This window comes from Hirundo rustica, chromosome 2, assembly GCF_015227805.2.
Source record: "Hirundo rustica isolate bHirRus1 chromosome 2, bHirRus1.pri.v3, whole genome shotgun sequence".
Lineage (NCBI taxonomy): Eukaryota > Metazoa > Chordata > Aves > Passeriformes > Hirundinidae > Hirundo > Hirundo rustica.
Window position 1 is genome coordinate 101,934,711 of NC_053451.1, and position 27,166 is coordinate 101,961,876.

Below are 27,166 nucleotides of genomic sequence, written 5' to 3' on the forward strand. Positions count from 1 at the left end.
GAGGAAGGGTTAGACCCTGAGAACAAGATACAAAAGGTAGCCCTGGAATTTAAACGACAAGAATTGGCAGCTAAGAAAAAGAGAATGGAGCAGGAAAGAATGAGGACATTAAGTGAACAATATGATCAATTGGAAAAACAGTCTAATGATTGGAGTCTGGCTACTTCCAGCAAAAATCTTTTCCTGGATTTGGTACAGGAGATTGCTACCGAGTTAGGGCTAACTAATTGTTGGATCTGCGGGGGACTAAAATCCGCCGAAAGATGGCCATGGAAAGGTGAGAGTTTAACTCCTGAGCAGTTACTAAAATGGGATAATAAAATCTTAAACACTTTAACCCGGCCAGGAGGGTGGACACTGGATGAACGAGTAATAGGGACAATCTGTATTAGTAGGGAAGGGAATGTGTACAGTGATGTAGTGGGATACACCCCTTGTCTATCCACTCTGGCTGTAAATTCCAACAACAGATCCAAAATGTGGCAACCAGAACCCCCAAACGGGTACTGGGGAAAAGAGAAGCAAGGAAAGTGTAATTGGGTAGAGGAAATTGAACTCTGTTGGCATGAACTCACTAACGCTAACCCATATTACTCCTTAACTGAACTGGTGGAATTTTGGGACAAACCGGAAAATATAGACATTAAATGGAAAGCTCCCAGCGGGATTTATTGGATCTGTGGGAAAAGAGCTTACAGTGAATTGCCCCGGAAATGGAAAGGGTCCTGTACCCTAGGTATGATTAGACCCTCTTTCTTTACACTCCCCAGGACTGGTAGCAATTTGCTAGGGGCCCCTTTGTATGAAACCCTCAGCAGGAGAAAGCGAGAGGTAAAGAAAGGACTCCCACAAGTGGGAGGGAATCAGAAATGGGGAGAGGAAGAATGGCCTGCAGAGCGCATCATAGAATACTATGGTCCAGCCACCTGGGCACAGGATGGAAGTTGGGGTTACAGGACCCCAGTATACTTATTGAACCGGCTGATCAGGCTACAGGCTGTAGTAGAAATAGTGTCTAACCACACTTCAGACGCACTGGAATTGTTAGCCAAACAACACTCACAAATGAGAGCTTTCGTATACCAAAATCGAATAGCTCTGGACTATTTACTAGCAGAGGAAGGGGGTGTGTGCGGGAAATTTAATGACTCAGAATGCTGTATCGAAATCAATGACTATGGAGAAACTATTAGAGATTTGGCTGCAGAAATTAAAAAAGTGGCGCACGTCCCAGTGCAGAAATGGAATTCGATCCTAAAAGCATCATGGTGGGATCAAATATTTGGAACGGGAGATTGGTGGAAGAAGGTGGGGTTCTTTATCCTGTGCTCAGTGGCTGGGTTAGTGTTCTTGCCTTGTTTAATACCTTGCCTAATAAGACTAATTCACACTGTGGTCCAGGGAATGCAAATAGCAGCCCTTCCTATGGATCCGGAATTAGCTTCAGGAGGATTAGCCAAAGAAAAAGCCGCCTCAAAAATTATGAATTTAACCGAGGAAAGAAGTACTGCGGCTCAAGTGTTAGAAAAATTTGAAGCCCAGATACAGGGAGGAAACATAGAGAGAACATATTGGAACAAAACAACAGGGGAAAGGTTAACAGAATAATGGTTAAGAGGCTTTTTTATCTTGACAGAGAAAAAAGACTATAACCAGAACACGAATTAAATTGGTGAATTTGGAAGAGGGGGGATTGTGATAAATGTGCTAAAGTTAATTCGTGTTATCAAATTATACAAGGTAAATGTTGAACTGTATAAAATATGAATGTTAGAAATGTGTTCAAATGTACATAAAGTAAAGGTAAAATGTAGAAACTAAAAATTAGAAATTTCCTGGCTTGGGAAGCACAGGAGGGACACGAGGAAAGTATGATTGGAATTACCAGAGAGGGGGCCTTGAAACTATTGCTGCCGGGAATCCCTGAAAGGAAACAAAGAACCACGGAAGAAGAAGATACAAGTCCGGAGACCAAGATAATCACTTCAGATGGATATCTCTACTCGTCTCCGCTGAAATTAACATATACACGACACACCCGGACCCGATCATCAACAGCATTGTTCCACCCTACCGGTCTATTCAGACCTCCGATACCAGGACTTGAATAATTAATGAAGACGCCTCGGAGAGGATAACGTCAGAATTTCGGACTTCACTCCGCGATCTTGTGTATAAAAAGGGACAGCCGGAGACCAGAAATTGTGAACTTGGGGGGGATACCAGGCTGACAGAGCTTGTTATCCGCGTTCACCCGGCACCGATCCCGGGCTCGGCGCTGTCCTTTTAAATTGTGGCTTTCCGAGACTGATATTTTGTCTCAAAATAAAATTCTAAATTTTGATACTTTGAATTTGGTCGATCTTATTTATAACAGAAACCTTACTGTTTCAGTAATTTAAACTATTTTCAGAAGCCACTGTTAAACGACTTGATAGCCCATCTTTAAAAGTCATTCACCAAGCTGATTCCCAGGCACCTCTTTACTCTCACTAGGCAACCCAGTCTGGGTACAAAACTATTGGATACATTATCTGCTTAGATGTTCAATCTATGCCTATGAAAACAAAAAAGTGAAGCATTCATTTCTAATGACAGCTTAAATTACCATGCTGTATATATGCACATCAAAAGGAGTGCACTGAAAAATGTACAGATTTATGAAGGTTTATCAGGTTTCTGTGGCATTTGTAACTTAAAAAAAAAATCGTAAAAGAATGCGAATGCAGTCCATTTTACGATAAATTAATGTGCATTGCTTCAATAGGGAACACATGAACTTTTTTGTAGCTTTGGGGGAAACACTGAAGAACTTGGAAGAGAGAAGAAAAGCCAAGCACTCCTTCCCTGCTGCCAGAAGGCAAATGGAACTGAGTGTGATACAGAGCATCACTGCTTCTCCCTGCCGTAAAACATCACAAATCAGTTCTTCCTCGCAGAATTGCACAGGGCTGGTGTCAAAGTACAGCAAAGGCACACGACACCCAGCAGGAACAAACTCAGAGGACATGACTGGATTCCCTGATCAGAGCTGCTGAATTCCAGCCAGGATGGCTGATTTTTCCCTATCTGTCTTCCTGGCAAGAAGCAAGACAAATGATTTTTTCCAGCAGAGAGGGGAGGAAGCAGCAGTGTGATAAACACCCCAGCTCAGAGCTCACAGGGAGAGCATCATGCAGTTGATATATACGTGCACAGCAAGGTGGATGTGGGCCAAATGCATCCAGCTGAAGGCCCATGTGTGTACCCAGTTGTACATGCACAGAGTGCTGCACATAAGCAGCCAATTACTACACATCTATAAACCTTTTCCCAAAGCCAGCACGTTTTTTAAATAAGCCAGGACATGCAAGACTATATCAGGTGTTAGTAAGAAGATAACTTTGCTTCAAATAAATGGTATTTTTTAAATACTGTCTTAAAAAGCACTGCAACTTTTCAGTTTAAAAATTGAGTATATCTGTATAATCTAAAAAGACAGACTTTTTAGATTATACAGACATAATGCCACTTTGTACCTTTGTAATAAATCTATGTGCATTGAAAACTTTCTGCCCAGCCTCTCTGCTCCCATTTTGGCCAGATACACAGCACTGTTTAAGCATGTCTGCATTTATTTGCCACTGATTAATCAATCAGGCATCATTTTGCTTGAATAAACTACAATCTTCATGCACATATGCAAGGTATGTTTTTAACTGACTACTTTGTGAGGTGTTATATTTCTGAGCAGTTCCTCTTTTATAGTATCTTTGTTTTTCCTAACTCCTGTGGAGCTACAGGTCATACCCATGAAGAATTTCATGCACAATCTGCATTCCAGAAATATCACTGAACTAGTGCAAAGAATTCTTTCTCTTATTGTACCAAATGAATTTGTCTGCCTGGTTGAAAATAAGAGTATCTCTGTGTTGCCCTATTATTTTAGCCTTCTGATTGTTTGCATTTTTGTAGTGGAGTCTCTCACAGATAGTAACATAAACAAAGTGGTCGTTTTCGCATTCCTCCTTAATTAATTCGCATTCCTCCTTAATTAATGGACTTCTAGTGTGACCAGTGGGGTGGAGAGGTGTCAACTTTATTCTCCAATCCCTGATCATTGTCCAGAATCTAATAAGCCAGGTCAAGAAAATAAACTTCCCTTCTTTTTGCCCTGACAACTTAACTGTGTGAGTGTAATTCTTTCCGTGTCCTCTAGCGACATCTCTGTAATTGTTTTCAGTGCTTTTGACCGACAGAAGTTCATGTATAATCTGCATGCACACATTTAAAACTACATCAAAATCTGGACTACCAAACAAATCAGGACGGGACTGAAATTTCAAGAAAGCATATGACTTGGTAAAACAAACAAATGAACCCCCTCCATCTTCTCTATGTGATTAGCAATGTACTTTTTCTGCTCTTTTCAATGTCTTTGAAATGGAAAATCCCAGGCAAGTAAAATATTGATAGCTATTGTTTAAGTTAATTAACAGCTATGGCTAAACTTAAACTCAGTTTTCAAATTTGACAAATTAACAGTTTTAAACTCTGAGGAAGTTAATCTTTAGTCTCAAACAGTTGTGTCTGACTCTTACAAGGAAAGAGTCAATGTATGACTGCCAGCATTAGTCACTCATGGAAATGTACCTGGAGAACTGCAGCCCCAAACTGCAGCTGTACACAGTGCAGGGCAGTTCCCTGGGTGCAGTGGAAATGACAAGCACCGCATGCCTTTTCCAGAAGACATGGGGGAACAGGGTATTGAATGAGGACTGCCACCACACTCATCACTCTAACAGTGCAAAAGTGACTCGGTTGTCAACAGGTTTTCAGCAGTGCTCACAGAAGCAGACAGTGTGTGAGAAATCATTTAGCTCTCGAGACAATCGTGCAGGTGGGGGAAGGATGCACTCCTCAGCATTCCCATATATTGCCTTGGAAAGGGCACTTTGCAGTGGAAAGCACCAAGGACTGCCCACAACAGGCAAACAGAGACTTCCAGGAGGGGGTGGGAGGATGGTGCTGCTGCCACCACTTCATTGTCATGTTTATTATACAAACAACACACCAAGAAGTGTCACAGAAAACAGACCCATCCCAAACCCACACTTCCTGGATGTCTCCTACTTAGCAGGTATTTTCTGGGTCTAATGATTTGACTGCCATTTCCCTCGTGTTCTCTTATTTCCATTTGCATCATCCAGGAAAAAAAAATTATATATATATAAATTTATATATATATATATGTGTGTGTGTGTATGTGTGTGTGTGTGTGTGTGTGTACAATTGTACAATGTACCATGAGGAAAGGTGCCACTCTCCTGGAGCATATGGCAAATATTATGGTGAGGACAACTTTTACATAATCTGTATGCTTATCAAATGTATCTTCCTTTTTTTTCCACAGAGGGCTTGGGCATACAACAAAGAGAATGACCCCTTCTTTTCTGCTTAGGTCAGCACAGCAGAAAGTACAAGAAAGGGAAACCAGAAGAGCCACAGGGAAAGGAAATTCAAAAGCATGCCAGAGTCACTGCACTTCAACACAGAGCTGCTCTATGTATGCCCTCTCATGTATGCTCAGTTCTGTGCATACATCTTGAAAGACACAGAGATTTATAGTGCAACATGGTACATGCATGGTAGTTACTGCATGGTACATAACTACAAGTTGGAAGATAAAAGGTTCTCTGTTCTGGGCTGTTCTGTACATTACAGTCTGTGAAACCTCATAATGGGGTTCATGTGGTACTGGAACACTTTTCTTTAGAAAATATGGAAGTGTGAGTTCCATAACATGAAGGTTGCCACAAAAATAAACCATGCTTGTGAAGGTCTGTGGTCTATAATTCCAGAGTAAAGAGTAACAGCTGACTGGAATGCAGTATTACTTTGGATATTTGAATGGCTGGAATTGCCATGTCCTTTTCTTTCTGACACTGTAACAATCAAATTGTATGGAAGTCTGCACCTGGAATTGAAGATCAAGCTGCTATATGTGTATAAAAGCAATAAACAAAATGGAGAAAAATGCAACTATTCTTATATTCATTCTTGTTTTAAAGAGAATGACAGCTTTTTCCAGAATCATCATGGGTATCTGTAATAGCTCTTATGTTTTGTGTTTTCATAAAATGTGATCCTACTTTTAATTGCTGAAATATACAAGCTTAAGATGGTGCCTTCCCCAAGAACATTGAAAACACACCATGATGAAATGTAGCACACCAAAGAAAGAAATGATAGAATTTCTCAATTTATACTCATAAATAGCTTAAAGGAAGGTTAATATTATGGCACTTCCTCTGTTGATAGGAGGATGAAAGTTGTAGTTATGATTTCCTAATTAAATATGATTATGAAACACAAGTGGTTGTTTGCTTTTTTTTTTCCAAAACTTTCATGAATGTCAATGGTTCATCAGTTGTTAAATGCACAATACTGCCATCTTCTGTATCCAAGAAACAGCAAATTACGTGTTATTTTACATGTATGTTCTGCACAAGGAACAGTGAAGTACTACTGGTGACAACTCCTTCCTTTTAAGAGAGTCTAGGATCTGGCACAGGGTCAAGTAACAGCAGAGAGGTCTGAATATTCATTGGTCAAGTGGCGAATGGAACTGCTGACTATAGCAGTCACATGCTTGCTTTGAATAACTTCACTGAGCTTCAGAATAAGAAAGAGGATACTCATTATGCTGTTAATGAACAGCACAGTCAATTAGTCAGATTTTGACAGAGCCTGCTGTGGTGTGCTTCACCGTCAGCAGCTCCAGCTGTTTCTGCAGTGTACTACCTCCAGGATACAGGAAATAAGCTCCTACATTGTGGTTCAGGAGAATAATTTACACCTTAATCAACAATGCACATTATTAACAGCCATGCAAAACATGCCCAAATGAAAGCTACAAACACACTGCCTCTGAAGGCTGCAATCTATCACTCCTGTCACAGAGGAATTGATTACTGACAACTTGCGTATTTCCACCCATCGTACCCATGAGGGTCTGTGTGGAATAGTTTCCTGCCATGAAATGCACTTATAATCAGGTCAGGTACTATGCCCCAGAGACGATGATGGGAATACATCAGCAGTGTGAGCTAAATTGATCAATGTACCGCTCTGGTGTGCTGCTGCTCTGGAACTGTGACTTCCCTCAGCTCTGAGAGGCTGTGGGGCAGGGCAGCCATGCTCACAGCAGCCAAGGGACACACTTAAAGTTCATCTCACGGCAGGCCCCGAACACCCCGCTCCCACACACAAGTCCCAGCACAACCAAGCCAGGTGACACGCAGAGCACAGGCTGTGGGCAGCCAGTCGCCGCCCCGAGCGTCACCCGGGTACTGCCATGTGCAGCAACAGCCCGGGCAAGCTCCGACACTGCTGCACCCAGTTACCCAACACGGCTGAGGACATTACAGCGCCAGGAAGGCTGAGGGAAATGGGCCTGTTCAGCCTTGAGGAGACAACTGAGAGGAGACCTTATCAACACATATTAATATCAAAAGCGGGGTGTCAGATGATGGGTCCAGCGGTGGACCATATTCTCGGTGGTGCCGACCAATAGGACAAGAGGCAACGGGCAGAAACTAATGCACAGGAAATTCCACCGAACACGAGCAACAACTTCTTTACTGTGTGTGAGCAAGCACTGGAACAGACTGCCCAGAGAGGGTGTAGAGTCTCCCTCACTGGCGATATTCAGGAACCGTGTGGACACAGCCCTGCGCCCTATGACGGCCGTTTGACAAAGAGGTTGGAACAGATGACCCACTGTGGTCCCTTCTAACCTGACCCATTCTGTGACACCGGGCGGTTCTGTGCCCTCCCTCGCCCGCGCTCTTTGGGAGGGTGCGGTAAATGGGGCTCGCAGGCGCTGCCTTTCCGCGCCCTCAGCCGCGGGAGCGCGCCCGGCCCTGCGCGCGCCCGCCGGAACCGATTGCGCGCCCTTCCGCCGCGGGGTCACGTGACGTCCCAGTCGGTGCCGCAAGATGGCGGCGCCCATATTGGTGCCCGAGCCCCCCCTGGGGAAGCCGAGGTGAGGCCGCGGCCGGGCTTGGGCCGGGACCCCCCGGGGCAAGGGGAAGAGCCCGCGGGTCTCCGCGAAGAGTCGCGGCCCCGTCCTGGCCGGGACGGCCCGAGCGCACGACGGCCGCGGCTGAGGCCGCCCCGTGGCCGGGCCCGTTAGTGGCGCAGCTCAGCGCGGCCGTGGCCCGGCGGGACGGGGGGAACCGGGCTCGGTGGTTCGCGGGACGGGGGCGCGGCCGCGCCGGGGGCGGTGAGCGGGCCCGGAGGCGGCGGAGCCGCGGGCGGAGGGCGCCGCCGGTCCCGACCCCGGCCGGAACCGGGGGGAGCGGGGCCGCCGTGCCGCCCGCACGAGATGCGGCGGGGCGGGGCAGCGTCCCGCACCCGGGAAAGCGGCGGCCCTGGGTGATGTGAGGAGCAGCGGAGGAGCAGCGGCATGTGCGTGCCCGGGCTGAGCCCCGTGCAGCCCCGTCGCGGAGACTGTGGGCCAGGGCAGCCGTGCTCACAACGGGGATTCCCGGGTCGGGGTCTCCAGGTGTTTGCCAAGGCCTTGCTCCGGTGTGATGCGGCTGGAGGGAGAGGCGAACCCCAGCCCTGAAGAGGCTTGGGCGCCGCTGCTCCTTGCATGTCACCTCTGTGCCCACGTCCTCGTGTGCTGGCCTGGGAGTAAGAAGAGTTCCTCTGTGCTTTCCTTCCTTGGGTTTCAGGAAAGGGAAGTACCTAGGGAACGGGGAGGGAGCTTTTCACTTGTTAGCCCCGGGCACCTGCTTAGGGATGCGATCCATTTCAGACAGGGACACGAGGTGAGAAGCGGCCACGCTGGCCAGGTCAGAGGCAGAGGGCCCCGGTGGGGGCATTGGTCAGTGCGGGCAGATGCTGCTGCCGGGACAAGCACCGTGGTGTCACCTTGGCACGCACAGGTGTGCAGGTGGTGAGGATGTGAGCAGTCCTGAACGGGATTGGAGATGTGCGTCAAGTTCTGTCTGTCTGAGTTACACTTGTGGATTTTTTTAAAATTACACACTTCAAAAAGGGAGGGTTTTGATCTCCCATCAGTATTTGGTGTGGAACAGTGACAAGAGCTGAAGATCATTCCTCCTTCCTATTTCTCCATTATGACCTGGCTAGGAAGAGGAAAGATAGAACGTAACTTGATAGAAAAGAGTTTGATGTGAAAAGGCTTTTAGACATTGGAGGCATTTTAACCACAGTGGAAACATGGTGCTGTTTGTAGGCAGCTGTTTAAAGCTGTCAGACAAGCAGGGAAGAGTCTGGCCAAGCTTCTGTAACGGAAGAGTAGTGCTGAGCATTGTCTGTGGGGGCTGTGGAGTGTGTTTTGTTAGCTGTGCATTGAAACTGCTGCCTGTGGAGGATATCAAAGGAGAAAAGAAAGGATTTGAAATTTCATGTCCTGTGAAAGAAAGACTAGAATGTGCTGAAAGGTGTACCAGAATTGTAGGGTAGGAGATCCCCAAGTTTTTCTCCCTTATCCAGTGACCAAGTTTCAGGAACTGAAGGAGATTTCATGGAGTTGGTGATGATGTTGAATCATCAGAGATGAAAAAAGATGAGACCCCATGTGTGGTGTCTTCTTGCCGCTGCCCACAAGCAGCATGAATTTCATGTCTGAACAGCACAGCCACAGATTTAGAGATTTCATTGTCACATCAGATGCTGCTGTGGAGTTGCTGTTTCGTGTAAATGCCTGTTCATTGTGCAGTTTGTGGGATTTTGTATTGCTGAAGGAAATTAAGTGCATGTATGACAGAAAGAATTATTTGGCTGTTTTAACATAAGTAATGTTCTCTCATCTTCAGCCATCAAAAGTACAGAGCTATTCTGAAGAAGGAGAAGAGGAAAAAAAAGCGACAGGCACTTGCCAAACTAAGGGACTCAGGTAACTGAAGTATTTGGTACTGTCAGTGGAACTAGAAGTGATTAAGGTGGGGGTTTTTTTCATTTGTTTGGTTTTTTGGGGTCGTTTGTTTTTTTGTTCTTTTGGGGTTTTTTTTTAAGATATAATTTTGTGTATCTGTGTTGGTTGCAGCATGCTCTTATGTAGAATTGTGTATTGAATTGTGTTTTTTCTCAGAAGCTGCAGAAAAAGATGAATCTGTGTCTGAGGAGGAAGAGGAGGAAGTGGAAGATGAGGAGGAAGAAGAGGAAGAAAAAAAACTTGAGGCAGAAAGGTGAGAAATCTAGAAAATGGCATATATGCAATAAACACTTTTGTAATCAATTCCATTTTAGTACTTTGAAGATTTCAATATAGTCTGTGAAACACGATCTTTATTGAATATGTTAGGCTACACAGTCCTTTCCTCTAAAGCCTGAATGATTCCTATGGAATTTTCTCTTTTAAATAAGATTAGAAGAGTTGCAGTTATTACTGTAGTAATAAATTTGAATTGTATTTATGACAGTTGCTTCAGCCATGGGTAGTCCTTAAGCTGGTGGTCTGGTTTCTTTGGTGGTCTAAGTGGTTGTCTGGTTTCTTTGGTAGACAAAAACTACATGAGCAGTGGTTGCTGAGAGAAGAAAAGGCCCAGGAAGAGTTCAAGCTAAAGAAAGAAAAAGAAGAGGCTGCAAGAAAGCGTCAAGAAGAAGAAGAGGTATTAAGATGTGAAACCTTACAGTTGTGCTTGGCAATAAGGTAGACTTAGTGTAATAACTTTTATTATTTTGTGATGGACCCGTTTTTCTTGATGCTGGTGTGTTTGAAAGCATAGACTCTTCACTCTTCTGTATAGAAAAGCAAAATTGAAAAGAGAAGAAAACAACAACTCTTAGAAGGGTTTTTGTCAGAGAGATAGTTGCTGCTGACTGGATGAATTCTTAATAGTCAAGGAGTTATAATGCAACATGGTAGCTTTGACTTTGATTGTAAAGCATTGTTCCTTAATTTATTTTTTTTATTATAAAGAGGAAGATCAAAGAAGAATGGGAAGAGCAGCAAAGAAAGGAGAGAGAAGTGGCACAGCAGAAGCAACAGGAGAAGAGAGAGAGAGAGGTGATTCCTGGTGGTGGGAGGATATACATGTTATATATCCTGTGACATGATCAGATGCAACAGTTATGCATGTTGAAGAGGGATTTTGCTATAATTAGCAAATGCATTAGTTAACCCATTCTGTCTAAGTAACTAAAGCATTATTCAGTGTTAAAGAGCATCCAGGGGGGGTCCATGTACTGAAGTGTGACTCTTGTTAACGCATCTGGTTGTTCACAGTGTGTAATTATATACGTAAGGTAAATACAAAGGTACTCTGCCAATGCAGGTTCTGATAAGTGCACTTTCTGCATCATGTGTTAAAGATAATCCTTCCTTAATGTCCCAGTTGAACACAGTCAGTGCTGAAGAAAACGCCCAGAGAGGATATGGAATATGGAAGTACATTGCTGCTGTTCCTTAACACAGTTCTTAATCAAAAGATGTGTTGCAGCTCTTCTTTACCTGACTCATCCAACAGGACGTATCTTTTTTCAGAGCTCCTTGGGTGGAATAAAAATGATACTGAGTATACAAGTAATGGATAACATTTCTGTTTATGGTATATTCTTCTTAAGTGTTAGAAGTTCAGTGACCTGGATGTAAGATGTCCTATACAGTAATCCAGTGTGAGGACCGACCTCTTATTGCCACTGAAAAGCGACTGCAGCTTTCTAGGATCTGGTCATTTCAGATTCTCCACAATCCCATAGTTTCCAGTCATTTCACTGGGAGGTGTCTCACAGCTGTGTCTGACAGCCACAGCGGGGGAAGAGTCAGGAGCAGACAGTTCTGGCTCTCTGCAGTTAATGGTTGTGCCACTGATTATGTAACACTTGAATGAGGGATGCCAAAGAACAGCAGTTATTGTATTTCCTGTCTTACTTCCTCTGGTGTTCAAGTGTTCAATTCTTTCTGCAGAGTAGGGAGAGAAAACAGTGCTCATGTCCTTTATTTAGGGTTGAGATGCCATTTGGAGAGAGTTGAACCATAACAGGAGGATTTTATTCCTCCCCTGTCTTTGTGTCTGGGTTTATCCAAGCCCTCCGTGGGATAACTGCTGTCCCTGAACTAGATCGAAGCAGCTTTCTTTATTGTTTGGTTATTGGATTCTTTGCTTTGTGTTTCTCTGGGTTATTATTTATGGGATAGTGAGTTAAATTGGCTCATAGAGGGCAATGACAGGCACCCAGAGGGAAACTGATTGCCCAGCTAGGAGCAGAGCCACCCATTCTAGCAGCACAAAGTTGTTTAATTCATTGTGCCTGTGTCTTGAAACAGCAGTTTATTCAAATTCTAACAGTAATGCAAAAAAAAAAAAAGGCAAAAACAAAACAACCTGATTTCCTTCCCTAAAATGAAGAAATAGATTTTCTGGTTTGATGGGGGGTGGTGGTTTGAGGCTTTTTTGGAGAGGGTGAAGGAGTAGTTTTGGCTTTGGTTTGTTTGTTTGTTTATATGGTTCAGGGAGTTTTGATTGTTTGTTCTGTTTTGGTTTTTTTTAATTACTGTGAGTACTATCCGACATCCTTGATGATCAGTACCAGATGCTGTCTGGGTTCTCAACTTTTGAATTGCATTTTTAAATTTTTATTTGCTCTTTTTAAATTTAATTAATTTTCTTCCAAATTAAACCAGTCCTAGCATATTTTCTTGTATTGATTATGTTTAAATGTCTTTTTTCTAGGAACTTCATAGAATAATTTATTAGAAGTAGTGTCCAGCCAGTTTTGGAGAATGGTATTGTTTGGCTCAGCCCACTTAAAGGAAGGAAGGGAAAGAATATCCTCATTGCTTTCTTGTATTTGGAAGACTAGATATGGTTTACTTATGATGCTTCTTACCAGTTACATCTTTTGATTTAACAGAGGCTCACTAAGCATTGTGTTTTTCTGTGGGTTCTATAAACTGTGTAAGTTCAAACATTTCATGCAACTAAACAATTATGGACTTACCTGTAACCAGGCTGTGTATTAGAGCAGGAGATAAATTTAAGCATCAATAGTTCAATGATAGTTTTAAAAAAGAAAATTAAACTTTCATGTTGTCTGTCATTTAGTTTAGAAAATCATCTACGTGAGGGTCGTATCTGATGTATCCTTTAAGAGCTTTTTTGTACGTGAATTGCCACAGAGCCAAAGTAAATCTCCTGTGTTTAAAGCAAACCCTATCACACTTCCATTATGCATAATCACTGAGCATTGTAAATTAGGTTCTTAACTAAAGAAACCAGATGTTTTGCATATCCTCAGGGTTTTCACTAGTCCTGTGTTTGCACCATTTATAGGCAGCTGTGCAGAGGATGCTGGATCAAGCTGAAAGCCAGGTATGCTCAGAGACTTTCTGAAAAAAGAACTGAAAAGTAATTTAATTTCCATCCGGTGTTTGCCTTCTAGCATGCTGTCCATCTGCTCTCGAGAACCTAATGGCCTGAATAAATTTAATATATAGTGGCTTGCATGAGCTGTAAACAATTATTTACTGGGTGGAACATAATTAAGCATATTTCTGGCTGGTTGGTGGCAGTGCAGTTGTGCATGCTGATGACTGTTCAGGAGGGCTGAGTCAAAATGAACCTGGAAATAACTGCTGTGTGCTGTTAAAAACCACTATGCATGATGGTTTATTTGTGATTTGTAATTCTAAATAAATCTGTCAGTCCTGGGTGGCAAGATAAACTTGTCTTTTTAAGCAGATGTCAGGCTCTAAATAAGAGGATTCAGTGGTAGAGGAGGGCACCTTAAAGAAAAGAGAAAAAGGTGGGGGAGGGAGAAGCTTGACTGCTTGGATGTCTGGAAGAGCATGGATCTCAAGCTGGCAGCGTGTAGAAAAGGAAACTGCAGTTTTAATTTGAATCTGAGAGATTGCCTTAAAGAATAATTTGGCTTTTTATTCCTGTCACATGGTTAGACTTGTGAAGATTCTTGCTCTGTTTAAACCACTGCATGAATCAGAAAAAAAAAGTTTTAACTTAGTTATCCAGTTTATTGATTGCCATAGCTATATTGGAGTTACATTTGGTTCCAAATCATGTTTAAACAGTTCTTTAGGTAGGGAATCTGTTTCACAAGATGGATAGGAAACTGCTGTGAACTGCTGCCTGCCCAGAGCTCCAGATGCATTAGCAGTCATGTCTGCAAAGGAATAGTCAGAAATGTGGTATGTTAGAGACTGCATTAGAGTATCAGTTCAGGGTTCAGTTACTGCTGACATAACAGGGCTGTTTGGTGATAGAAGATTATGAACAGAATTGGTAGCGGGGTCAAACGCTGCTTGTGTATAAAAAGAATTTTCAGATGATTTAAAATGAGAACTTAGGCCAGTCATCTTTACTTTAGATTGTTTGGTTAGAACGAAAATTCCTTTTTAAATATCTGTCTTGGTTGTAGTCATTCAAGGCTTGAAACTTGGTGAGGCTATTTTGAAATATAAAAATCCTAATGACCCAAGGTGATCAGTATCGGCACTTACACTTCCAGTGCTAACTATGAATTTAGTTCTTTAAAATTCTCACCTTTGGCAGGTTACTTTTATTTTAGCCTTTTCTAGATGCACATAAGAGTGATAATGATGAGTTTGCTGAGCTTTGGGCTGTTGCAGAGAAAAATAAGTAAATAGTTCTAGCTTTCTCTCTGCCCGGTTTTGGTGGTTTGGGCTAGATGGGGTTATTTTTTTTTATGGTTGCTAGTATGGAGCTTCATTTTGGGTTTATACTTAAAATAGGGTTGAAAATGTGGAGATGTTTTTGTTACTGCTGAGCAGGGTTTACACAGACCCATGGCCTTTTCTGCTTCTCATACTGCCACACTGGTGAAGAGGCAGAGAGTGCATGGTTGGCTGGGAGGAGACAGCCAGGACAAGTCACCCAGACTGACCAAAGGGATGTTCCAGACCATCTGACATCATGCTCAGTATATAAAGTGGGGGGAAGAAGAAGGAAGGGGGAGGGGGTGGGTTTTGCATTTGGAGTGATGGAGTTTGCCTCCCCAAGTCACCACTACAGATGCTTAGGGCCCTGCTGTCCTGGAGATGTTTGAACACCTGCCTGCCCACAGGAAGCAGTGAATGCATTCCTGGTTTTGCTTTGCTTGTGTGCCTGGCTTTTATTTTCCTTCTTAAACTGTCTTTATGTCAATGCAGGAGTTTTATATCTTTTACCCTTCCATTCTCTCCCTGATCCTGCTTGTGGGGCTGTGAGCAAGTGGCTTGGTGGGGCTTGGCTGCTGGCTGGGGTTAAACCATGACACAGGTGTAAAAAGTGAGACCCAAGGCACAGGGCAGCTTTGAAAAACAATACATTAAGTAGGTTCAGTTTGCCTTATAGAAACATAGTACTCATAAGTGCATGTGAATTCAGTTGTTAAGTTTTATTTTTGACACTCCATTTCTTTACTGTTTTCTTACTTTTGTCTATTTTAATGTTTCTTGCACAGCTGGAGAATGGTGTGAGTTGGCATAACCCAGAGCCCCCAGAGAATCTGGGAACAGAGAAGGACAGAGCGAATTGCCCATTTTATATTAAAACAGGTTCCTGCCGATTTGGAGACAGGTGAATATTGAATCCATTGAATATTTACCAGGATAGAAGTGTGTTCGGAGGCAACTTAATTAGGTCATGAGCAAACAGAGGAAAAATTTCTGCATAAAATACTTCTGTGTGTTTGGATGTGGATTGAGAACAGAGCATTGCCTGGCTGGAATTGAGCTATTTATTGTTATGGCATATTATTGATGGTGCGTTCTGGTTACATTGGTCAGACTTGAGTTTTCTTTAGCTTAGACTCATGCACAGATACATTCTGACAGAACGTACATGGTCTGTTATTAGTACAGGTCTGATATGTCAGATGCTAGTTTTTTATATTTTCTGATTTGTATATATTCAAATCCCAAATGGACTAAAGGAAGTTAAGGTAAATCTGCACACTTGGGAAGGTTGTCAGGTAGCTTCCAGAGTTCTCACTATTTAAATGTGTGATACATTCAGTTGTGATTCTGGTTCACTGACAGGGTGCCCGTATCTAAGGAGGGAAGTGTAGTAAAAGGCAAGAACAGAGAAGCTCATCAGGATGATGAGAGATGAGCAACACCTCTGTAGAAGTGGTTGGCAAATCCAGACTCAGCTTTCAAAGAGGGGGGAGGAAGAGGACTGTCATAGATGAATGGCAAACTCAGGAGTAGGGTGGGAAATAATAATTTAAAGTTTAGTCAGGTGTCTCAGAATGTTTACCAGCTTTGAAAAGAAAAGACTTTCTCATATGAAGCAAATGGCAAACTTGTTCGCAGAGGATGTAGAGGAAGCCAGAAATAAAAATGAGTTTATGGAGAACACGTTCATTGGCGACCAGGAACAGTGATGACCCAATGCAGCTTCTGGCTTGAAAATCCCTGATTTTATTTTTTGTGGTAAGGAGAAACAACAGCTTATCAGGAAAGGACTCTGATATTTATTACATGAATCTTCAGCAGAAACTGTTCGTTTACTAACTGAGGTTATTTTACTAACTTGTATCACTGAAACATGGTGTGGTCTAGCTACTGTGGTTTTCTTTATCCTGGGAGAAATTTGTTCCAGTGTGATGTATGCTGTGGGTAATTATAAGATAATGCAACTATATGGATGCTTCAAGTTCCCCTCTTTTTTTTTCTTTTCTGAAATATGTGTTGAATTCCACAATAAAAATTTCACCAGCTATGTCACTGCAGACAGCATTTTTTTTCAAATGTCTGGGTGTGTTTGCAGTATTTTTTTTTTTCAGTGGTCTTTAATGGAGATAACCTCCATGGATTATTTATGGATTGCATAAAATTCAGTTTTGCTTTGAACTTTGCATTTGAACTATGAATAACCCTTGGAAAATCAATACTGAGAAACATTATATTCTGCCCTTCCTCTTTCACCCCTGTTAATCTCAGCTACCTCTCTGGCATCCTCCTTTTTTTTCCTCACATACCTGCTTCCTTCATAATCTGGTCATTTTAGCATCTGTTGCTGTCTGTAAGCTGAAGGACTGGTACAGCTAGGGTAGGACTGGAAGGATGGCTTGGAAGGAGTTTTGAAAAACTAGGAGCCAGTGTTTTCAACAAATAACTGTTGAATCTTGTCAAAGCTCGCTATGTCCTGAAGAAGCTAAAACTGGCTGAGTTTGCTACTATCAATTTCCCCAGTAATTCAAGCCCTGACATTCTGCAGTAATATTGGGATTCTTGGGCCACTCATTTTCCTTGGGGTTCCTTTTTTTCTGTAATGTTAATATATCATTTTGTGTACAGGCAATATTAGGTGTGTTTAGTATTTTGTGTTCTGTTATTGAAATTGAACAGCTAAAGTAGGCAGCTTCTAAAATGTAAAAAAAACCAATAATCATCAAATTAATTCTCTTCTGGTTTAGTTTTGGGTTTAGAGTTCGGATTTTTATTTTGTTGTTTGCTTTTTGAATTCTAAGGGGTCAGCCAGAAGGTGAGGGTCCATTTCTGACTGACTGGATGCAGACAATCTTCGTAGCTGAAGTCTGGGTTGTAATTGTCCATTTTGATGCCTGACCTCCCTGCAGTTCATCTGTGCTGTCCAGTGACATGAAGACACTAGACTAGTCTGGATGTTTTTCTTACCACGTCATGAAAAGGAGAAATGTGTTAGAGAGTGCATGACCCAGTTGCCTGGGGACGTATTGAATGTGAATCATAAAGCACAGTGAAATAAACACGGAGAACCATCTGTGTTCCTACTGAATCTAAAGGTAGTTAGGGGAGAATTGTATTTCAGCATGTTAGCAAGGTAGCCGGAATATGATGGATGGTGAGGGAGATCTAATACTTTTATGACTGTCAAGAGGATGCAGATTAAGATTTGACTTACTTAGAAGAATCATTTGGGGGGCGGGGGGGGGGGCAGGCGGGCGGCTTTTTGGGTTTGTTTTGGACAGTTTTTGTTAGACATGGAAAAATACCAATCTTGTACTCATCCAGGTGCAGGTCAAAATGTGCTGTTCTTCCCTCATTCCTGCTTTCTACCCCCATATGATAATAACTTCAGTAAAAGTTGTTCAGTTTGCAGAAAGAAGAGCAGAGACTTGTTTTAAAATCTCTAGAAAGACTCCTGACAATTTTTTAAGTCCTTCAGAAAATGGGAACATACTAACCCTAGTAGCCTAAAAGAAATTACTTAGCTCTCATTGCGACACAGGTATCTATAGCTTTTGTAGTTCTGCTTTCTTAGGCAAGAATATATTTGTTAATGGCATTAAGGAAGACTAAAGGTTATGTACAAACTCACTTTGAAAGATTTGGTTTAGTAATTGAAATAGCCTGATCTTCCACTAATGGATTTTCTTTTATAATCACTGTAACTGAAAATGGCAAATGTTTGAATCTTCAACAAGTGTATCTTCTCCTGCAAGTGCCAATCTTTCCACTTTTTTTCCTTCATCGCACCTGTCCAGGTGTTCTCGCAAGCATAACTACCCCACGTCTAGCAAGACACTGCTCGTGCGAGGGATGTTCATCACCTTTGGCATGGAGCAGTGCCGGAGAGATGACTACGACACAGATGCCAGCCTGGAGTACAGTGACGAGGAGACCTACCAGCAATTCCTGGAGTTCTATGAGGATGTACTCCCCGAATTTCAGAATGTGGGGAAGGTGGTTCAATTCAAGGTATGCGTCTAAGTGTGGTTTATGAGCCTTAAGAGAAATTCTGTTCAGCATGGCCCAGCTAAATCCTGTGTGCACTAGGGAACTATGCAGTGTCCTTAAAACAATCTCTGCATCTCTCATGTCACCTGCGAACTTGTCACTGCTCTTACAGAGCACCATCTTAACTCTGGGTGAATCTTCCCTCCCATTCCCCTGAAGTGTTACAAAAGCTTGTGCTTCTATATTGCAAGCTACTCACACTGCTCAACAATCCACGTATGTCTCAGTCCTTTCTTTTCTTATCCTGTGCTAAGCCCCAGAGGGTCCATTAAGACTGTTTGACAATAAAAATACATCTGAGCTACTGTATTTTGCCCTAAGGAATGAAGTAGTTGAAATGTATTTGGAGTGTACACCCAAACAATGTCATTTTAGGACTGGCTGAATAAAATAAAATCAGATTACAATGAATTGAAAGATAGCAGATATTTCAGTACGAAGAATTATAGAAAGGTAAGTTACATAAATGGTTCTGAGATTTGTCATCAATCATTACTTCGTGCGTTTGGTTTGCTCAGTGTTTTGTACTGATTTTTTCCCATTGTTATTTCTTACGGGGATAAAGAGGGATCTGTAAATGGAGACCTCAGATGGATGATGTGTGCTAACAGTCCCATGTTGCTCCAAAACACGCAGCTCGGATGGTGCCATCTCCTTGTACCAGAATCTACTGCAGCATCCCTTTCTGCTTACCATCCCTGAGTGTTTTCCTGCAGTCACCAGGAGGCACATAGTTTTCTTTTCTTCTTTTGTGTTCATCTACTGACAGCTGCCTCAGGACTGAAATGACATTAGCATTTCAAGCAAAAGGAAAGTAGAAAGAGTGAGTTTTCAGTAGTTGTATAATGAGCTTTATAGGTAAGAAAGAAACCTTCACTTGTTTGGAGGAGTGGAGTATCCCCTCCATATTTTGACTCGTGGAATAATTGCTGTTTACTAGAAGACATAATAACTAATAACTAACTTCCTATACTAGAAGACAGGATGCAGATTCCCTCTGGAGCATGGCTTGAAAAGCTTTCTCAGCAAAGTCAGGTCCTTGGCTTTGTACCATTGTTCTGTGCAGGTGTGCTAAGCTGCACCTGCTTGGGTCCCTGTGCCTGTTAGTGTGGCATTCCTTGGCTTCTGAGGCAATTGTGCAACAGCAAGATGATTCTCATGCACATTTTAGCTACATTAGAGATGCTTCAGAATGACATGTTGTCTGCAGGGATCTCAGCTGTGAGTGAGCTGAGACACTGTGACCGTTTACAATCAGATTATATACACCCCTCTTTCAGCTGACTTCCTTTTCCAGTGTAGCCCAAGGTTTTATTCTGGCTGTTTTTTCCAGGAAGCTGCTCCATAATCTGGAAGATCCTGATAAAACACTACCCCAGAACACTAGGGTTCTTTTCCTACCCAAAAATGTCTATGGCAAAATCATTCCCAGTTGTTCTTCTATCGACACTGTTTATCGCAAATAGTTTGACTCCTTGTCCTGTAGTACTTAATTATACAAATGCTTGCTATTGTGGCTGAAGCCCTTTGCTGATCCAGCATACAAAGAGGCATTCCCTGAAGGTCAGTCAGGGTTCAGGGATGAAAGGATGCAGGTATTGGAAGAGGCTTGTGGGCAACAGAGGCTGGAACCACAGTTTTCTCTGGGAACTGGGTTCCACCTGCTTGGACCTGCCTGTCTCAGAATCTTCTGTAACTAGCAGCAAGCTTTTTCAAATGTAATTTGTGTATTTTTGAGAGCTTTATATATACTTTGAATGCTAAATCATTACAAAAAAAAGGTTTTTCAGAAATCTACCATGAAAGATGGTGTCTTCAGCTTTTCAAACCCATTTCACAGGGATGCTGTGAAGATATATTGCTCTAGAGTCTCTTACTATAATGAATCCCGCATTTCCACTTGGGGATACTACTGATTGTTGTCAGAGCAGGATTTGGCTGTTGCACAGTACGGTCGGCACAGACAAGTGCAAAACAATGGGATGCAAGCTTTCTTGTGGACTAAGTGAAGCCAAGGTCCCAGAGTTAATCAAAGCATAATGCTGGCAACAGTCAAACATAAGCCAGAAAGGCTTTTTTCTTTCCTTTTTTTGCCTTTTTTGGGGGTTTTTTTGTGTGTGTATGTGTGTGTCTGTGTGTTTTGGGGGGTTTTTTGGTGGGGTTTTTTTGGTTGGTTGGTTGGTGTTTTGGTCGTTTTTTGTTTGGGTTTTTTTGTTGTTGTTTTTTGGTTTGTTTGTTTTGGTTTTGGAGGGGGTTGTTTTTGGTTTTTTTTGGTAACACTAAGTGTTCAGAAAAACATCATCTCTAAGTTGATACGGACAAACTGTCATAAATGAGAACTGCCCGTCTCGGAATGTGTGAGCTGCTGTACAGTATAAACCTCCCACTGCCCTAACTTCGTGTTTCCATCCCCTCAGGTCAGTTGCAACTATGAGCCTCACCTGCGGGGAAATGTGTACGTCCAGTACCAGTCGTAAGTACTCACAGTCTTACCAAGGGTTAGAACTGAACTCCAGGGTTGAGTAATGATTGAGTGTTATCATCCGTGTCATTCATTCTCATACTGTAGTGGGAGCCCAGAATTGGGAAGGGGTGTCTGAAATGATTGTATGATGGTAATGCCATCTGTTACTTTTACTTTTTAAAGGGAGAAGGACTGTCAGGCAGCTCTGGCTCTGTTCAGTGGACGATGGTATGCAGGCAGACAGCTTCACTGTGAATTCTGTCCTGTGACGAGGTGGAAAACTGCCATATGTGGTGAGTCTTGGAAAACAGAATGTATGTTACTGAACGAGTACTCACTCATGGAAGTGAAAAAGAGGGATTAGGCTGTAGCTTTCAGATCTGCCTAATGTGGTATTCATTTCTGTTTGGAAGACAGATGTTCCAACTTGCTTGTGTAGATCCAGGAAAGAGAGGGAGTATTACTCTGTGTCACACAAGTGTCTGAATTGTTCTAGTGGATTTACCATGGTCTAGGAAAAAAGATTTGGATTGTAGCTTTGGAAATAATAATCTTAAGGTGAAACTCCAGGAAGTATTAATTTATCACCTAAGTACCAACAACAGTTTCTGGACTATCAACAGTTCTGAACAGTAAATATAACATGTGACTTACCTAGATTTACCTTCTTACATTAAGGTAAATAAAATTTAATGAAATTAAATGAAAAGTTGAGTTTGTTCTAAGCTAAAACCAAATCTTCGTAGCTATTAAAAAGCTAATTCCAAGAAAAGTACACAGTGAAAATTAATCTTGTGTGAGTTAAATTGATAGGTGGTCAGATGCATGTTCTTCTGTTTGGAGAAGCAAAATTCAGTTTATTACGTTTCTTCCAGTCGCTGCATAATGAGAAAGAGATTTAACAGGTCTGCTTCATAAAAAAAGCAAACCCTAATCTGTTGCAGGCTTATTTGAAAGGCAGAAGTGCCCAAGAGGGAAACACTGCAACTTTCTTCACGTATTCAAAAATCCAAACAACGAGTTTTGGGAGGCCAATAGAGACATACGTATTTCTCCTGAACGGACTCATCAGTTATCTAAAAACTCTGAGAGGAGAAACAGATCGAGCCATCGTGACGACTATTACAGCCGGTCCAGGAGAAGGGGCAGCCCGAGCCCAGACCATTCCTACCGCAGAAATGGAGAATCTGAGAGGAAAAAGAATCGCCGCAAAAGCAAGAGGCGGCGCCGCTCAGGGAGGTCGAGAAGTCGAGAGAGGAGGAGGTCTCACAGCAGGGGCAGGAAGAGGAGAGGCCGCAGTCGCAGCAGGAGTCACAGTCGGACACGCAGCAGGAGCAGAAGCAGGAGTTCCTCTCGATCCAGGAGCAGGGGTAAAAAGAGATCAAGCAGCAGAGGAAAAGATAGTGAGACTCCCAAAACAAAGTGAGAATTACTTTCAGAAATCACTAATTGATAAAAATAGAGCCGACTAAGAAATCTTCCCAGTCTAGGGCACCAGACATATTTGAATTTCAAATAAAGTTTTCTTGCACATTAAAATGTTTCTTCCTAATAAAGGAACGTAGTTTACTGTGTGCGAAGCTTGAGAAAATTAAAAGTTTTAAGTCCTATAGAAGGTGTGAATGTCAAGTACTCTAGCTACTCTGTCCCTCTGAACTGCTGCAACACCTGGATGCACACTGAGTATAAATAGAGAAGTGAAGTCTCTTTGGTATATGCTTATTTCTGTTATGTGTATGTTAAGTGTTTACTGTTCCTGTAAGGAGTTAGTACAGAACAGCCAGTGTGCAGTAAATTCACACCCCAGCACACTGCAGATCCAGGTCTGTGTAGATGACTGCCATTTGTATTTTCATCTGTTTATAGGAAATTGCTTTCTAGACAAAATATCATTGTTTTATGAGTTGGAGAAAAGGGATCTCAAAGGTATCACTGTTTAATTGTCCAATACTTGCCCAGTAGGAGCTTTTTGGTCATGAGTGTTGGATTTTTCTCTGCCCTGACTGAGCTGCTGAGCTGATTGCTTGTAGGATTGCAGTAGACTAAAACCAAGTAGCAAGTACACAGAGGAACAATCAGTTTATTCAGTACCTAAATCTCCAAGTAAGAGGGGAGACCATGCAACTATAATCTTCGAGTAAGGTCAGAAATACTTTGCATACCTCTTGGCTGGCACACCATTTGTAGGTGAAAACAACCTGCCTAATGTGTGCTGGAGGGGTGGAAAGTGTCCATCTGGGAACCAAAGATGTGATTGTGAAGGTTCAATCAAGATGGCTGCAGAGTGACTGAAGAAACAGAAGGGTTTATATGTGAAAGAATACGTTACGGTTTTGGGAGAGGATGACTTGACTTACAGCCTTTTAAGGTTTATTTTACAAATAGTTTAAGGCACCCTACTGCCTTGCTTTCCTACGTCCAAGGTGAAGAGTAGGGTACGTAAAAATGAAATTACTGGGACAAAACCTTGAAATGACAGCTACATTAGCGAAGTTCCTGCAGTTAGATAAATGCTTACCAGTATTTTTTCACTTTTATTTAAAATATTTGTGCTGTTAGATGTACTGTATTTCACATGGCTTATCTTCAGGTTTTAACTTAGGCACCTCAGTGTCCTGAGACACTTGGAGAGAGCTTGTGACACCGAAGGTGCAGGTGCCCTAACAGTTTGTAGAGATACCTCCCTGTCTTTAGCCTCTCCAAAGAACTGGGCTCCTGCCTTTGGAGAACTTACCAGACTCCATGAGTAAGAAGCCTAAAGTAGGCATGAAGTGCTCCCAAATAGGAATTCAATGTAATATAAACTCCCTTAGAAAATCTGGGTATCTGAACTTTACCAACAGCATTCCTCACAGCAAGAATGTTTTTCCCCAGGATAGTTAAGATTGCTTCTGGACATGATATATATATATATATTTGCTTTTCTAAATGCATAGTGCACCTAGCATGCTGATTATACATTTTTTCCTTCTTTCTTCATGTGTAACTTGTCCAATATGGAGTAATACAACAAAAGTGATGTTCAGTTCAAACCCAACTTTCACTATATTGTCATAACTGTAGGCAGAGCTGTAGCTTCGTTAATTTGATTAAATGTTTTAGTTATTAACAGATGTAGGAATTGTAATTAATTAGCATAACTGTTGAAATAATAACTTTTTTAAAAGGTTTATTTCAAAGGATAGACAGCACTAAGTTTTTAATTCTACTGGAGAAATTTGTTACTGCCAGTTTCTTACAATGTATCTTTTTCTCACAACACCTTGCAGACAAATTTTCCTTGAGGTTTCTATTTTTTTTCTAATAGACGCTCAGTTGTCTCGCTGGGTCACTTGCACCACAATGTGGCAAACTCTGGTTCAGTTTGCCACCAGCAGGCCAGTTACATCCTCCATTCCCTGGGCTGCCCTGCTTCCCAAAGCTCCCTGGCGGGAGAGCTCCTTGTGCCTGTGCAGATGCTGTGCACTCCGCATCACACGGCCAGATGCCACAGAGCATTACCCCAGCAAAATCAGCTGTCCAGCTCAAGTAAAATAGGAGTTGGGTGGTGGGAACCTGTGACCAGTCAGGTGAAATAAGCAAACCATGCCTCCATGGGATTAGAAACTAAGTGCCCACTAACAACCATGTGAGAATTCCATGGGTAATTAGGCTCCTTGTCCCCACAGTTTTGCAATAGGATTTGGGAAGCTGAGTGGCTGTATTTTAAAAAAAACAAAAACCCAAAACCCACACAACAACAAATCAATGAACCAAACTTGCTCAGAAATGCATGTAAAAATTTAAATATACTTTATTTCTGCTACTACAATGGCTGAAGCTTCAGCTAGCTTTTCTCAACATCTGGACCTAAGCGTGCTGTCTGTACCTGCGCAGTGTAGGACTGGTAGCTGTGATAGCCCTTCACTTTCACATGCCGTCACACAGAATTTGAGTGCTGTAGGTCGGACATTTAGCTTGCGTTTGTTAGCATGAAACCTGGGATTCCACCAGTTTTCTAACTTCAGAGTTTGTATTTTTCAGTATTTGTTTCTCTGCTTCATAACCTTAAGTAGTGTTATATGCATGGTTTTGTGTTTCCTTATTATTATCTGAGTGCGCTACTTTATTCTGGAGAGACAGACTAAAAGTTTTTTAATGTTAAGCTTAATTATTTTCTTTCCCAAAGGGAAAAAGTCCCAGAACACAGAAAGGTTTTAAATTTGTAAGGAACATCCTATTCCCATTGCGTGTTATTCTGCGTATTCCACAGAAAAGGACCTTATAAAGTGAATTAATATGGGCCAAGTTTTGCTTTGTCTTTATCAACTACTTAAAAGCAGCAGCTTTCTAAATACTTTTTTTTTCAGTTTTGAATTCTGCAGGGATCACGGAGGTGCTTTGGAATAATTCTGGCATTTACACCGAGGTTCAGGGTGGCAGTGCCAGGGCCTGCCAGACACCCTGCTTCAGTCAGGATGGGGAGCAGGTGCTGCTCCTGCCCTGCTGTTCAGTGAGGAGGAACAGCCCAGCCAGGCAGCAGCGCTGCCTTGGTCAGCAGCACAAGGGGGACAGGTTCCCATGGGAACCCCTGTAGGCATGGGCACTGTGGCTGCCCAGCAGAACTAAGGCATCAGGGAACTGGGCTTAACCCTCGCAGCAGAGTGCCTTCCCTCCAACTGAGGCTGGTGGCCACTTCTGTGGGATTTCGTTCCCTATCTGCCTGTCCAGAGTAGCAAACCCCCATCAGGGGTTGAGGAGAGCTGGTACGTGTCTGTGTGTTGAATGCAAGGCATTTCTAATGGACAGCCCTTCCCTCTCTGGCCCTGGCCCTTGTGTATAGGGCACATTGTCCAAAATGCATCCCAATTACCCCTTTCCCACTTTTATGCCCTGTGATGGCAGCATGGCCGTTTTTGCATCCAGTCTGGCATTAGTACCTTCAGTGTATCGGAAACTGCCCTCTGGTTTACCAGTGACATTTGTGTGTGCTAAATAACTTTTTTTTTTCCTAAAGACGTGCAAGAGCCTGCCAGAGGATGCTATTGCTTCCTGTCTGAATCGGCACTTCTTATAAAACACGAAAGATGGAAGTTTATGATAGTTAATAACCTAAAAGCTTGATTTTCTTACATCATGCAAAGAGTGCAGCTCATTGTGTTTTCACTGTAAGCTTGTAATTAAAATAAACCCCAATTATTCCACATATACTCATGCTCAGCACTGATCTATCAGGTGAATTTAGCGTCCATGGCTGAAAAACAAAACTGATGTGACATGGACAGGCAACACTGTCAAGCCATGGGACACTGCAAAGCAAGCTGGACAAGCGTAACCTGTGGTACGTGGGAACTTGGCAGAAGCAGCCACAGGCTGACAATCATTGTGGCCTTACCTCAAAAGGAACAGCAGATGCTTAGGAAGGCCTCTTCAAGTTAAAGACTTAAGTCAGTGGAGTTGAAGACACTCAAGACAACAATCAAGCTTCCTGAAATTCCTACTTATTTATTCTTTAGCTCCCCCCAACCCTTCCCCCACAAGACAGGAAAATCAAAAACGCAAATTTCATTTCAAATTAATTTCAGGAATGCCCAAAGATGTTAATTTCCACCCATGCTTTTGCTGATAACATCAAGCAGTTCAGGTCTTTTAGAAAGGTGGAGAACGGATTCATCTGACATGTTCTTGGCTGAGACCAGAATTGTAAACATTGCATTGACTTGCTCAGAATTCTATGAAAAGAACTGAATCCAGAAGTCTCTCTTTAACATGTGGTTTAATTTTCAAATGAAGTGGTACTACCCCATCATTTTAACATCCACTTAAATAAATTTCATGTTTAATGTGGCAAGCTTTCCAAAAACTTGCTAATTTATTGCTTTCTCTACAATTTAAATGGATGTAAATAACTAAACTTGGACACAGTATCCTCAGCATTTTTTTAATGAAGTGCTCAAGAACAGGTTAAGCACTGTAATAAAATTTCCCTTTTTTTTAAGCCAGCACTGAGTGGTCTCTTCTTTCCT

General features: G+C 42.3%; 1 protein-coding gene across 2 annotated transcripts; it reads left to right on the forward strand.

The window, feature by feature from the left end:
- The first annotated feature begins 7,899 nt into the window (after nt 1-7,899).
- ZRSR2 (zinc finger CCCH-type, RNA binding motif and serine/arginine rich 2) lies at nt 7,900-27,142 on the forward strand. Of its 2 annotated transcripts, none has more exons than XM_040056213.1 (11): nt 7,900-8,026; nt 9,831-9,910; nt 10,106-10,202; nt 10,517-10,625; nt 10,937-11,023; nt 13,290-13,328; nt 15,436-15,551; nt 18,445-18,658; nt 21,115-21,170; nt 21,345-21,454; nt 22,106-27,142. In XM_040056213.1, the coding sequence occupies exons 1-11, from the start codon at nt 7,980-7,982 to the stop codon at nt 22,585-22,587; spliced, it is 1,437 nt and encodes a 478-aa protein (XP_039912147.1). In that variant the 5' UTR covers nt 7,900-7,979; the 3' UTR covers nt 22,588-27,142. The 2 variants fall into 2 exon arrangements, with proteins under 2 accessions (XP_039912147.1, XP_058275427.1); XM_058419444.1 differs by lacking the exon at nt 7,900-8,026 and adding an exon at nt 8,483-8,679.
- Nucleotides 27,143-27,166: the final 24 nt, after the last annotated feature.